The sequence below is a fragment of the Nanorana parkeri genome, unplaced genomic scaffold (genome assembly GCF_000935625.1).
Source record: "Nanorana parkeri isolate BGI_ZX_2015 unplaced genomic scaffold, ASM93562v1 scaffold321, whole genome shotgun sequence".
NCBI classification, from domain to species: domain Eukaryota; kingdom Metazoa; phylum Chordata; class Amphibia; order Anura; family Dicroglossidae; genus Nanorana; species Nanorana parkeri.
Window position 1 is genome coordinate 1,568,046 of NW_017306589.1, and position 12,226 is coordinate 1,580,271.

Genomic DNA, 12,226 nt, shown 5'->3' on the forward strand with positions numbered 1-12,226 from the left:
ATTGTATTTGGTTCTTTTTGAAATTCTGTGTAAATATAAAAAACAAAAAAAAAGTTTAATGAAAAAAAAAAAACAAGAGAATTCAGAGTCGTTCTGTGAATCGAGAGCTCAGAAAGCAACTAATATTTGTTATTTATTATGACATATATTTATATATTTAAGGAAGAGACAACAGGTGCTGACATCCATTGTCCGCGAAATATTTCACTCTCGGAGTCTCTACAGTCATCGGAATTTCCTGTCACATCTCATCACAGGGACTTGAGGGGCCGCAGGACTCCTGGCTAGAAAGTTTGCATTGCAGCCAAGGAACGGTGAATTTGCAGTTCTTACTTTATCCCGTGAAATTCTACATAGTGCGTAGACTAACAATACTGGTAAAGTCCACTTGTAGTTTCACTTCAGTCAGCCAGATACATTCCAAGTGCATGTGAACAGAAGTCTTACAGTTGGTTTTCTTTAAAAAGCAGACACAACCTTAGTAGGGAAAGCCTGTCCCCTGCCAGCATGCTGCTGAAAAGGATGTTTGCTCTTTGTAGGGAAGCAGTGGTCTCTAGGCAGAGGTCAGATGCGCCCCCTACTGTGTCAGACCTATAGCTTTGCAATCAGCAATGCTTATGCTCCCCTCTGATTGGAGAGGGTGTGTCAAACCTCTGCAGAGGGACCGCTGCTTCCATACAAAGAGCAAGGGTCCTTCTCGGCAGCATGCTGGCAGAGGAAAGGCTTTTCTACTTGCTTTCTAAAGAAATAAAAAAACTGCAAGGTAACCTTTTGATGCACCTGGAATGTATTTAGCTGATATGAATTGAAGGTTTAGTTGTGCTTTAAGTGCAGGCCATGTTTGATGTCTTCTTGTACCTGTGTTTATCTTCAAATATTTCCTGTGTGCTTTTTGAGGACATGGATTGTCCATGGATAAAGAGTGTCAGATCAGTGCTAAGCTTTGCCCCTGCCATTGGAGAGTCCTATACCAGAGCCTATACTGACCCATGAAGTTCTGACATTGGTCAAGTTACATGGCAGGAGGGAACTTAGCACTTGATTGAACAGTCCAAGACTTGAACAGTCCAAAATTGAACAGTCCAAAGCCTTGGCCTTGAATTTGTTTCCCTCCACAGACACTCAGGACTTGATCAGAAGATAAACACAGCTACTGCCTGCGCTTTACCAGGACATATTGTTTGCATACTTTGTGGGACATGTTCACTTTAAGGGCCAACTCCAGATTCAAAACTGATGTTGCTGACAAGCTGAATCTCATGCTGATGTTTAATATTGTTTGGGAAGTCCAATAGTAAGTTATCTCGACCAGACTTTCCACTGACACCCATGGTGCCAAGCTACACTCAACAAATACCTGGGCAAGCCACATGTGAGAACGTGACCCCCTCAATTATGGCCTTGTGAGTGGTGAAGACACAACTGCAGCAGAGAACATTTGTCTTCAGAGGACCCAGGAGATTTTAGAATTCTGTGTGATTTAATCCAATGATGCCCTTCCAATACTAAGCTAAGTTTTGGGGTGAGTTGGCCCTTTAAAGAGGAACTATAAACATTTTTTGGATATTTTTGTTAAAGGGCTTCTAGGGTTTATCAAAATTCTACTAGCAAAACAGTAGTGATAGATTCTTTTTATTTTTGAACATCTGCTACACTTTTAGGAAAGGTTTGGGTCATATTTTGCACCTTCTGGCCGTAGGACTTCCCTAGCTACCTGCCAGCCATGTTTTTTTTAAGGCTATGTCAGTCTTTTTGGAAACCAACCCAACAAGAAATATTTCCCTTGCTTGCTGAGTGGTGCTGAATGCTGAAAAGTATAACACGAGAGGACTCTATAGAGGCTAACCAGCTGAGAGTCAAGAGATTGCCCAATACTTTGGACAGCCTCCATGTGAGCCATCACCAAACGGTCCTTCACAATCTTCTTGGCATTGCTTAGCAACTTTGGGAATATTTGTAACCCCGAGAAGGTGAATCTAGGGATGTTGCCACCATTAGATCCAGCTTGTATGGGTCCTAATGTCTGATCTGGCAAATTTGTACTATTTCCATTGGACGGAAGTCGACGGGAAACAATTGGGTTTGCTAGGTCAGAGTAAATGAAGGCTAATTAGTTCCTGCTGAAATTCAGCGGCTGGAAGGCTATACATAGCGTGAAAAAACTACAATCTGGGTCAACGGTTTATTGTAAAGGTCCCTAGTTTCTTTCTAGGTGGGAGTTTGAATGACATTGCTGGTGTTTTAATAAAGAAATATATTTATATAAAGGTTTACAAGTTTTTAACATCGATACATCCTATAAACTTCTGAATATGGTTTGCTGCCTGTTTGTAGATTAGTATTTATATCTCAAAAACACCTCAATACCTGTCCAGCAATTGGCAGTTTCCTAGCACCAGATGTGTGGCCCTCGATGTGTTTCCTAAACCGTGATAGCGTCCGGTGACTCTGTCCGCCTACGCCCGAGTCCCTTTGGTGAGATCTGCAGCCAGTCAGAATTCCTATCCTTCTTGTACTTCGCCGATCGGTATGAGAAGGATGCACAACACACACATACACACTGCAGACAGGAGGTTACAACATATTATCTAAAGGTGACTAAGCCTAACTTATTTTTTGGGTGTATACTTTTTAAAACAATAAATAAAAAGTTAAATATGTAAATGAATTGTGAACTTGTTTTTAAGCTCTTTTGTGCTATCGAGAGGTCTGAGTTCGGAGGTCGATAGACTTGTACGCCAAATAACTGTAGTGAAGCCATACACAATAACCTAAGTTAGCCAGCATGCGTCATAAGGTGCCACAGTATAGCTATTGTGCACTAGGCTGACCCCCTACATTGCTCCCTAAACTCAATGTTCCAAATATGGACTTTCTAAATGCCACACCACACACACACACAATCAGCCTGGTAAGAAGTCACTCAAGGCACCCATCAATGCTTTGTGGAGGTCCTAGTGACTATCTGGGGAGCTGACCAATACAGGCATTTAGGTTTGACCAGCAATGAATGCTTCAAGTGATGCACAGTTTTTGGATTCCTATTGACCTTCACTTGATCAATCTCCATCCGGAAGGCGTTACAGGAAGTTCTTTGTGTCACATTTGGCGTCCCTGACATTGACTTTCGTTTTACTACACCAGGAGTTTGATTTTTGGAACCGTAGTGAAGACAGCTGTGCGTCCCATGGCTTCCCCTGGGGTACAATACTGCTTGTAGAGACACTTTGACTAATCAGGTGACAATGGACTCTACCGCTCAGCACTCAGTGTACTGACCTAGTTTACCTCATTATCTGCAGAACAGACGCAGGTATAGATGTGATATAAAATTACTGATATTCATTCAATTTAAATAGTTGAGCTAAAAGGGATTGTTTTTTTTTAATCAAAGGAATTGGAGCTTTGCGTAAAAGCCCAACTCCAGACTCTGTAGGCCCCCACAGGTAACACCCTCCCCCTTTAACCGATGGCTCCCCTACTGTGTATGATAGGCTTTTTAAAATACAATACACTTAGCTTTTTTTTAAAGTCTTTTAGTCATGGGACATGCCAGTTGCTCTTCCCCTCCTGATCTTCTCCAGTGGGATATCCTTGAAGATGCATACACTATGAATGAAAGATGCCGTGGTGAAGCCCCTTCAGGGGGTGGGCCCATGAAACCCTGTATTCATAGTATGTCCTCAAGATTTTGGGCTGAATGATGCCCCGCTAGACTTCATCTGCATCTGCATGTGTAGTTATCATGCTTAGTGTATCCTCGGCTATTGCCCTGGTGGCTGTACCTGGACCCTGCTGCAATGAAGACTGCAGTGCCTGTCTGAACTTCGGGCAATGTCTTCTACATGTGGCACTTTCCAGACCCTTGGGTACTGTGTTAGTTAGCCGCAGAGTGCTCTCTAGGTTCTGAAATCTCGCACAGCTTCTTGTGTGATCCAGTCTGGGAAGACACACTTTGTGAGTATGCCCACGGACCGGCCGAAGTTACCCTGGAATGTGAGCTTTGGGCTTGGGGTCTGCTTGGGGCCCTTGTGTTCCATGTTAGTTAGCCAGAGAGCGCTCTCCAGGGCAATAAGTCTCTAAGAACTCCTTTTTAATGTGTCTGAACATTGGGAACTATTACGTTACCGGTACTGTTAAGTGCCACCATCATTATGCCCTATTCCATTGGTTTCTGCGGAAGGGGTTACCACGCCTTTTTAGCATGAGGTAGTTGCTCCCCGCCATTGCTCCTAATGCAAGAAACAAGTTTTTTGCCTCAGTTAGTCCTTGCTGTCACCTACATCTTTTCTGCTCTCAGTTTCTGGTTCTGTTAGTGCCCAAAGTTTTCTTTTTGGTGTCATTAAATAAGTTGCCTCATTCTAGCAACATGTCAGATCCCAAGCGCCAGGGTAGCAGTCACACTGAATCAGACATCTCCAACTCATGATCCACTAACGGCTCCTGTGCGGCCTGTAGTGTCCACGCTCAGTGACCTTTCCCTTACTTGAATCCACACACTCTGCAAATTCTTCCTTGGATCCCTCAGGTGTGGCTCCCCCTCCACCATATCCGGGGGAGGCGTTCTCTACAGATATGCTTGATTTTATGGACAAACTCATAATTTTTGCTGGCAGGCTCAGTGAAGCAACCGGTCATTACTGTGATGTCCATTTGTCAAACCTTAGAATTAAACTTTCCTGACTAACCAGTTGTAGAGAGCTTAGAGCTTATGTCTGCAGCCCTGCACTATTGCATAGACAGGTTATTAGATATTGTCCATCTTATTTCCTGAATAGGTCTCCTGTTGGTAAATATACAGAGAACTCTTCAGCTGAAATGTTGGCCTGCGGAACAAAAATGTAAAAATTACAAGCTGTACATTCCTTTTGATGGAATATGTCAATTTGGTGAATCTTTAGACAGCTTTATAAAAGATGTAACTGGTGGTAAAAGTACTAATTTGCTCCAGCAGAAGACGCCTATGCCATGAACTGGGAGAGCCCCTTTCGCTCCAGAAACCAAAGAGATCCTTTCGTTTCTCCCAACCTTCAAACTCCAAGGCAGAATCCAAGCCAGGGGCCCAGTTCAATCACAAACCCTGGGCCTATAAACCCCTTAAACATGCAGACAAGTCCTCTTTGGAATGAATGGACACCCTCACTTTCCAAAGAGGGGGGATGTCTGTTGGCCTGGCACCTGGTCAAAAACCTCTTGGATGCCTGGGTAAAAGACGCAGTTTCCAGGGTCTACAAGCCAGAGATCCACTCTCTGCCTCTGACCCATCTTATGTTGCCCAACCTACCTGTGTCTCCGCACAGACTAGCAGACCGCCTTGCTGCTCTAGCAGATCTTTTGAGCCAAGGAGTAATTCTCATTGTTCCTACTGTAGAAAGGTTTTAACCTTTTTCCTCAAACCTCCTTACTGTTCCAAAACCAAAGGGGTTATTTTCCCTTGCCCCTAAGGGGCATCTTGGATCTGAAGGCTTTAAATGTTTTCATTCGAGTTCAAAAAATTATGCATGGAATCCACCAGGTCTGTCATAGCCTCCCTCCATCAGGGAGACTTTATAGCCTGTGTAGACATCAAGGATGTGTACTTTCATGTCACCACCTTTCCAGGACATCAATATTACTTCCGTTTTGCTGTGGGCACACAACACTACCAGTTTGTAGCCCTTCCATTTGGTCTGCCTTCCCATAAACTGTTTAACAAAGTATTGGCACCAGTACTAGTCATGCATTCTCATTGTGGGATATCTGGACAATGGCCTGTTGAGAGAACAGTCAGCTCCTGCCTGACAATGTGATCCTGACAGTCGAGACCTTAAAAAAGTTTGGTTAGAGCCTGAAGCTTCAGAAGTCTTGCATTGGAACCGACACATTGTTTGGAGTATCTAGGTCTCATTCTAGACACAGCTCAGGCCAAAGTCTTTCTTCCACAGGAAAAACTTCTCGCATTGCTCCCAGACTCCGACTCTACAGTCCAAGAACTGTCCAACTCTGAAGCTCTGAGCAATTTGGTTGTCCAAACAAAACAGGATGCCCTGACTGGAGGGCGAGGATCCAGTCAGACAATGCCACAGCAGAGGCGTACATCAGCCACCAAGAAGGAGCCATAAGTCTTGCTACTGAGGTAGAATGGATTCTAGCCAGTATAGAACTCCATGTTCTAGCATGTCCATTCAGTATCAGCATGGCCTGATCTATGCCACTCCTGCTCTGAAACTACTTCCTTGTCCCCTCCACAGAATTGAGATTGAGGTTATTGCAGTGATCCACATAGCTCCCAACTGGTCCAGGTTGATGTAGTACTCCAACCTGATCAAACTTCTGGCAGACACCCAATTGGTTCTTCCAGATGAATCAGATCTTCTATCCTAAGCACCAGTCTACTACACTACTTCACCGACGCCGGTTTTAACTGCATTGCTGTTGAAGCCCAGATCTTGGGAGACAGGGGTCCTCATTGATTCGGTAATTCCTATGCTGTTAAAAGCGAGGAAAACTACCTCCTGCAAGGTCAACAATCGCATATGGAAAGCTCGCTTTGCCTAGTGCGAGTTAAGAAGAATTCATCCCAGGAAATAGTCTGTGGGACGTATCCTGATTTGATGCAGTCAGACCTGGATCAGCATTTGGCCCAAAATACCATCAAGGGGGGAAATTCTAGCCCTTGCAATCTTATTCCAAAGACCACTAGCCTCTCATTTTTTTGGTCAAAACTTTAGTACAATGTGTCACCACCTGTGACTGTGGGATTTTAATCTAATTCTCTCAGCTCTTCAAAAACAGCTTTGAACCTATCAGAGATATTCTCCTTTCTACTCTCACCCACAAGGTTACCTTCCTTATGAGGCCTGTGTCTTTACTGCCAGCTTTGTCCTATTAAAAACCCTGCTTGGTCCTACAGAAGGACAAGGCGGTACTGAGGCCTAAAGCCTTCTTTTGTGCCTAAGGTGGTTTCCGCCTTTCACCTCAACCAAGACATTGTTCTTCCTTTCTCTTTGGCTCCAGTACATCAGAAGGAAACTTCCCTTCACTGCCTGTATTTAGTTTGTACTTTTTGTATTTACTTCTCAGCAACTGATTTCAAGATGGCGGACTCCAAGAAGACTCTCTTTTCATCATTCTGGATGGTCACCGTAAAGGGTAAACAGTTACTCGCTCTACCATTTCTTGGTGGTGTAGACAGATAATTGACCAAGCTAATGGACCTAAGGACAAGGTTCCACCTTTACTAGGTCTGTGAGTGCCTCTTGGGCTTTTCGGCAACAGGCAGCTGTTTCCTAGATTTGCAAGGCAACTATTCACATGTTCTCTACGTTTTATCAGGTGAATGTTCAGGCCTCATCTGATGTCAGTTTTGGGTATAAGGCCCTTCACGTTTTACTGTTTCTTTATGTGGGCCTTTTAGAGTTTTGTTACTGTTGCCCACCTCTAGGTCGGACTGCTTTTGGATGTTCCAGTTGTCTCTGAATAACTGAGTCCTGTGTCCCTTAATGAACAAGAAAGAAAACTAGATTTTTGTACTTACCATAAAATCTGTTTCTTGGAGTTCATTGAGGGACATAGGTCCCACCACTGAGATCCACTCCTTATATTGCTTTTCTACAAAACTGAAGCATGATGGGAGTGGTAGGGCTTATACCTGGCTGGGTTGACGGCATATTTTGCTTGCCAGTGTCCAGTTCCTCCTGTAGGTCTCACAATAACCCAATTGTCTCTGAATAACTAAATCATGTGCCCTTTAATGAACTCCAAGAAACAGATTTTACAGTAAGTACAAATATCATTTTTTTATGTGCAGTGCGGCTATAAGCTCAGTTGAACTTGATGGATCTTTGTCATTTTTTCCAGTCTTAAGTTACATCAGCAATTTCCTGGTGAACATTTTCAGGCTTCAAACATTTTTTGCAAGCAGTCAGCATAAAGTTAGTGACTTTGAAACAGTCTGCTGCTTATAGACACGAAGCAAAATGCAGTCACCTATAGCAGCCAATCGTATTTTAGGTTTATTGAGGTCAGCTGAATTAGATTGATTCTTATGGGCAACAGACTTTCAGTGGCACTAAGTGGATTCTCTGAAGGAATAGATGAAGGATGCAATCCTGAGGACTCTCCAGCGAACAGGGGCAGAAGTTCTGTTCTTATCTCAGGCAGAATGAAGGTGTATAATGGAAGGCGCTACAATCAGTGTGTAATATAAAACAGAGAGCCAATGCAGTTCAGGGGTTAAGTGCAAATATGGGCAAAATAAAAAATGGCATATATGATGCAGTCTGTCTCTAGCATTAACACAGCAGGTTTTCTTCACCCCCCATCACATAGTTTTATGATCTGTTGATCCTGCCAGTAGATCTATTATTCTTCCACTTCCTTTAACAGGCCAAGCCGTCTAGCAAACGTGGCAGTTACAAGATTTGGATCAAACCATATAACACTGACAGGGGTGTTTACAACTACAATGTATTACAGTGTGTTCCCGGTATACAAACAGCCCCTTTGCTGAGTCACTTGCCCTCCGCTGTTAAAACACATGGGGTCGCTTGCTCGGCATAAGGCGTACTGATTGGACAAGGGGTGTTGACATCATGTCACCAACCCTCGTCCAATCAGAGAATGTCTAGTGTTATTGACAAATAAACTAGGCGTCCTCTGAATTGCCAATGAGCAAGCAACCTGATGTGTTTTAACAGCACTGGGGAATTTGCTCAGCACAGCAGCTGTTCCTTTAACTGGAAGACGCTGTAATACGCTGTGGTAGCTCTGGTTACTACAGTGTATTACACGGGCCCTGTGGCCCTGCCAGGGATCATTTATATATACTTACATTGTGCCAAGCTGGACCAATGAAAGTATATATACATTTTTAAAGCTGTAGTTCAGCTTTAAAGTAGATGGAAACAATAACTAGTTAACAGTTTAGTTTGCTTTAGTTTTTCCTCTCTAATCATTTGTTGAATCGCAGTGCCTCCGGCCTTCTTGCTGCTACTTCCTGTCTACATGCAGGCACTCCAGTGGCCGCTGTATGCCATTGCTTCTAATGGTAACGAACATGTCTGCACAATGAGCATTGGCAAGGTTACAGGAAGCACAAGTGACAATGCAGGAGAGCAATTGGGACGAATCATTGTCACCCTATAACAGGAAAAGCCTGAACAAGGACCTTCATGGCAGGATCACCAGACATTACTTTAATGAAAACTTTAATGGCATTTAAAAAAAAATGTAGATGACTTTAAACGTAAAGTTTATCCAAATGATATATTTGGATAAAGTGAAGTGCCTCTCTTAGTCTGCGGATGCAATGACAGCGGCTGTAAAAACAAAACCTACACACATGAACTGATTTAAGCTGCCACCACCCACAACTTCCAGGCTTGTAGGAAACCGCTTCCGGGACACTTCTAGTCTGTACACTCTGTGCTCAAGCAAACTGGCACACAGGCCTCGTGGACCACACACACACGGCTCTCACTAGCAGGGACAGGTTAGATAAACCCGGCACAATTACCTCTAGAGTTAGTACCTCCACTCGCAGTCTCCTGCACTACCGCCGGCCACCACTGGAGGGAAACTGACCCGAATCTAGATGGCTGGACACACACACAGGCAGATGTACATCTCACATACAATCTGGTGTACTCTAATGGTTGTGTGGCAGCCCATGTGGTTTCCCCACACCCCTAAGATTCCCCAAGCTATCCAGTGAGTGAGAATCATGGCGCGGCCACTTCTTCCACTGCCCACACAAACACATGCATCAGACACAGAGATCCCTGCCTGGCAAAGACTGACAATCAAATGTCTAGGCACTGATAATACAATCCATTATCCACGTAGAATAGACACACATAGTTGCTTCAGATTTCTGCGTTCTTTAGAGCAATCAGGTGACGATTGGCCTGGTGGGAAGTGGTGTTCCAGGGCAGGGGGATGGTTGTCCCTCCACTGATGTCCCAGGTTGAAGTGATGGTTGCCTCTGGAAGGGTTAAGTGATAGCTGTTCCTACAGTATTGTCCCAGGGTTAGATGATGGTTGACCCATTGGGGAGTGGTGTCCCAGGATTAGGTAACGGTTGTCCCTCCAGTGGTGTTCCTAGGTTAGGTTATCGTTGTGCCTGCAGTTGTATCCTAGAGTAAGGTGTTTTTTGGCCCTGTGGACTGTGGTGATGTCACATGGTTAGGTGACAATTGGCCATCTGGGAGTAGTTTTCCAGGGTTAGGATATGGTTGTCCCTCCAGTGTTATCCCAGGCTTAGGTGATGGTTGTCCCGCTAAGAGTAGTGTTCCACTGTTAGGTTATGGTTGTCCCTCCAATGGTATCCCAGGGTTGGGTGATGGTTGTCTCTCCATTGGTGTCGGAGGGTTAGCCCTCCAACACTGTTCCAGGGTTAGGTGATATTTATCGCTCCACTGTTGTACCAGGGTTAGATGATGGTTGTCCCTCTAATAGTCTCCAAAGGTTAGGCTATGTTTGTGATCCCAGTCCTATCCTAGGAAAATGTGATGGTTGTCCCTCCAGTGGTGTCCCATGGTTAAGTAATGGTTATCATATTGGTAAATCTCAGCGTAAGGTAACCATTGTCCTGCTGGGAGCACTGTTCCAGGGTTAGGTTACGGAGGTCCCTCCAGTGGTGTCCCAGTGTTAGGTGATGGTTGTCCTGTAGGTATATCCCAGTGTTAGGTGACGATTGTCCTGCTGGGAGTGATGTTCCAGGGTTAGGTTATGGTTGTCCCTAAAGCAGTGTGCTAGGTTTTGCTGGGTTAGTAGTGGTGTCCCATGGTTAGGTGATGGTTGTCCTTTTGGCATATCCCAGGGTTAGATGACGATTGTCCTTTTGGGAGCAATGTTCCAGGGTTAGGTTATGGTAGTCCCTAAAGCAGTGTCCCAGGTTTGGTTGGGAGTGGCGTCCCAGGGTTAAGTGATGATTGTCCTTTTGGTATGTCCTAGGGTTAGGTGACGATTGTCCCTCTGGGAGCGATGTTCCAGGGTTAGGTGATTGTTGTCCCTCCAGTGGTGTGCCAGGGTTGGAAGTGGTATCCCAGGGTTAGGTGACGATTGTCCGTCTGCGAGCGATGTTCCAGGGTTAGGTGGTGGTTGTTCCTCCAGTGGTGTCCCAGGGTTGGCTGGGTTGGGCGTGGTATCCCAGGGTTAGATGACGATTGTCCCTCTGGGAGCGGTGTTCCAGGGTTAGGTGATGGTTGTCCCTCCAGCGGTGTCCCAGGATTGGCTGGGTTGGGAGAGGTGTCCCAGGGTTGGCTGATGGTTGACCCGATGGAGAGCGGTGTCGGGGAGACGGTACAGAGAGGAGGAGGAGGCCGGAGCTGTTCGGAGGTGAGGCGGCCGATCCCCGATATACATGCGATGGATTGGAGTGAGATCTGTGTGTGTGTGAGATCTGTCCGTACAGCCGACCTCCGTCCTACACCCGCCTGTGTACATGTCATGCCCGATCCCTGTAACAGATGTGTGTGCAGATGACACATTGTATGTATTATACGGAGATCACATGGAGGTGGAGGGATACATTGTGTGTGTGGCGGTGACCATGTCATCGTTGTATATCGAGCTGTGTGTACAGATATCGGGGGATTCATCAAAACCGGAGCAGACACAGAATCTGGAGCAGTCACCCATGGCAACCAATCAGCTTTCAGATCTTACCTGAACAGACTGAGGAGAGAAGCTGATTGGTTGCCATGGGTGACAGCTGCAGATTCTGTGTACACTGTTGTGTTCGTTGTCCGTGTTGTGTGCTCGGTGTGTTGTTTGTACGGTCATTGTGCTCGGTGTGTGTCTCCGTGTTGTGTGTACGGTTGGTGTGTCCGTGTTGTGTGTACGGTCATTGTGCTCGGTGTGTGTCTCCGTGTTGTGTGTACGGTCGGTGTGCGTGTCCGTGTTGTGCGCTCGGTGTGTGTCTCCGTGTTGTGTGTCCGTGTTGTGCGCTCGGTGTGTGTCTCCGTGTTGTGTGTGCGGTCGGTGTGCTCGGTGTGTGTCTCCGTGTTGTGTGCTCGGTGTGTGTCTCCGTGTTGTGTGCTCGGTGTGTGTCTCCGTGTTGTGTGTCGGGTCGGTGTGCGTGTCCGTGTTGTGTGCTCGGTGTGTGTCTCCGTGTTGTGTGTATGGTCGGTGTGTCCGTGTTGTGTGTGTACGGTCGGTGTGTCTGTGTTGTGCGCTCGGTGTGTTGTGTGTACGGTCATTGTGCTCGGTGTGTGTCTCCGTGTTGTGTGTACGGTCGGTGTGT

The 12,226-nt window shown here is 45.6% G+C and overlaps 1 protein-coding gene across 1 annotated transcript in view; it reads left to right on the plus strand.

Moving 5' to 3' along the window:
• The first annotated feature begins 11,176 nt into the window (after positions 1–11,176).
• ZBTB9 (zinc finger and BTB domain containing 9) overlaps positions 11,177–12,226 on the plus strand; it is a 12,517-nt gene continuing 11,467 nt past the window's right edge. Inside the window, exon 1 of the mRNA XM_018558123.1 lies at positions 11,177–11,319. Within this exon, the coding sequence (XP_018413625.1) occupies positions 11,248–11,319 (72 nt within the window). The 5' untranslated portion in view covers positions 11,177–11,247. The remainder of the gene's footprint in view (positions 11,320–12,226) is intronic.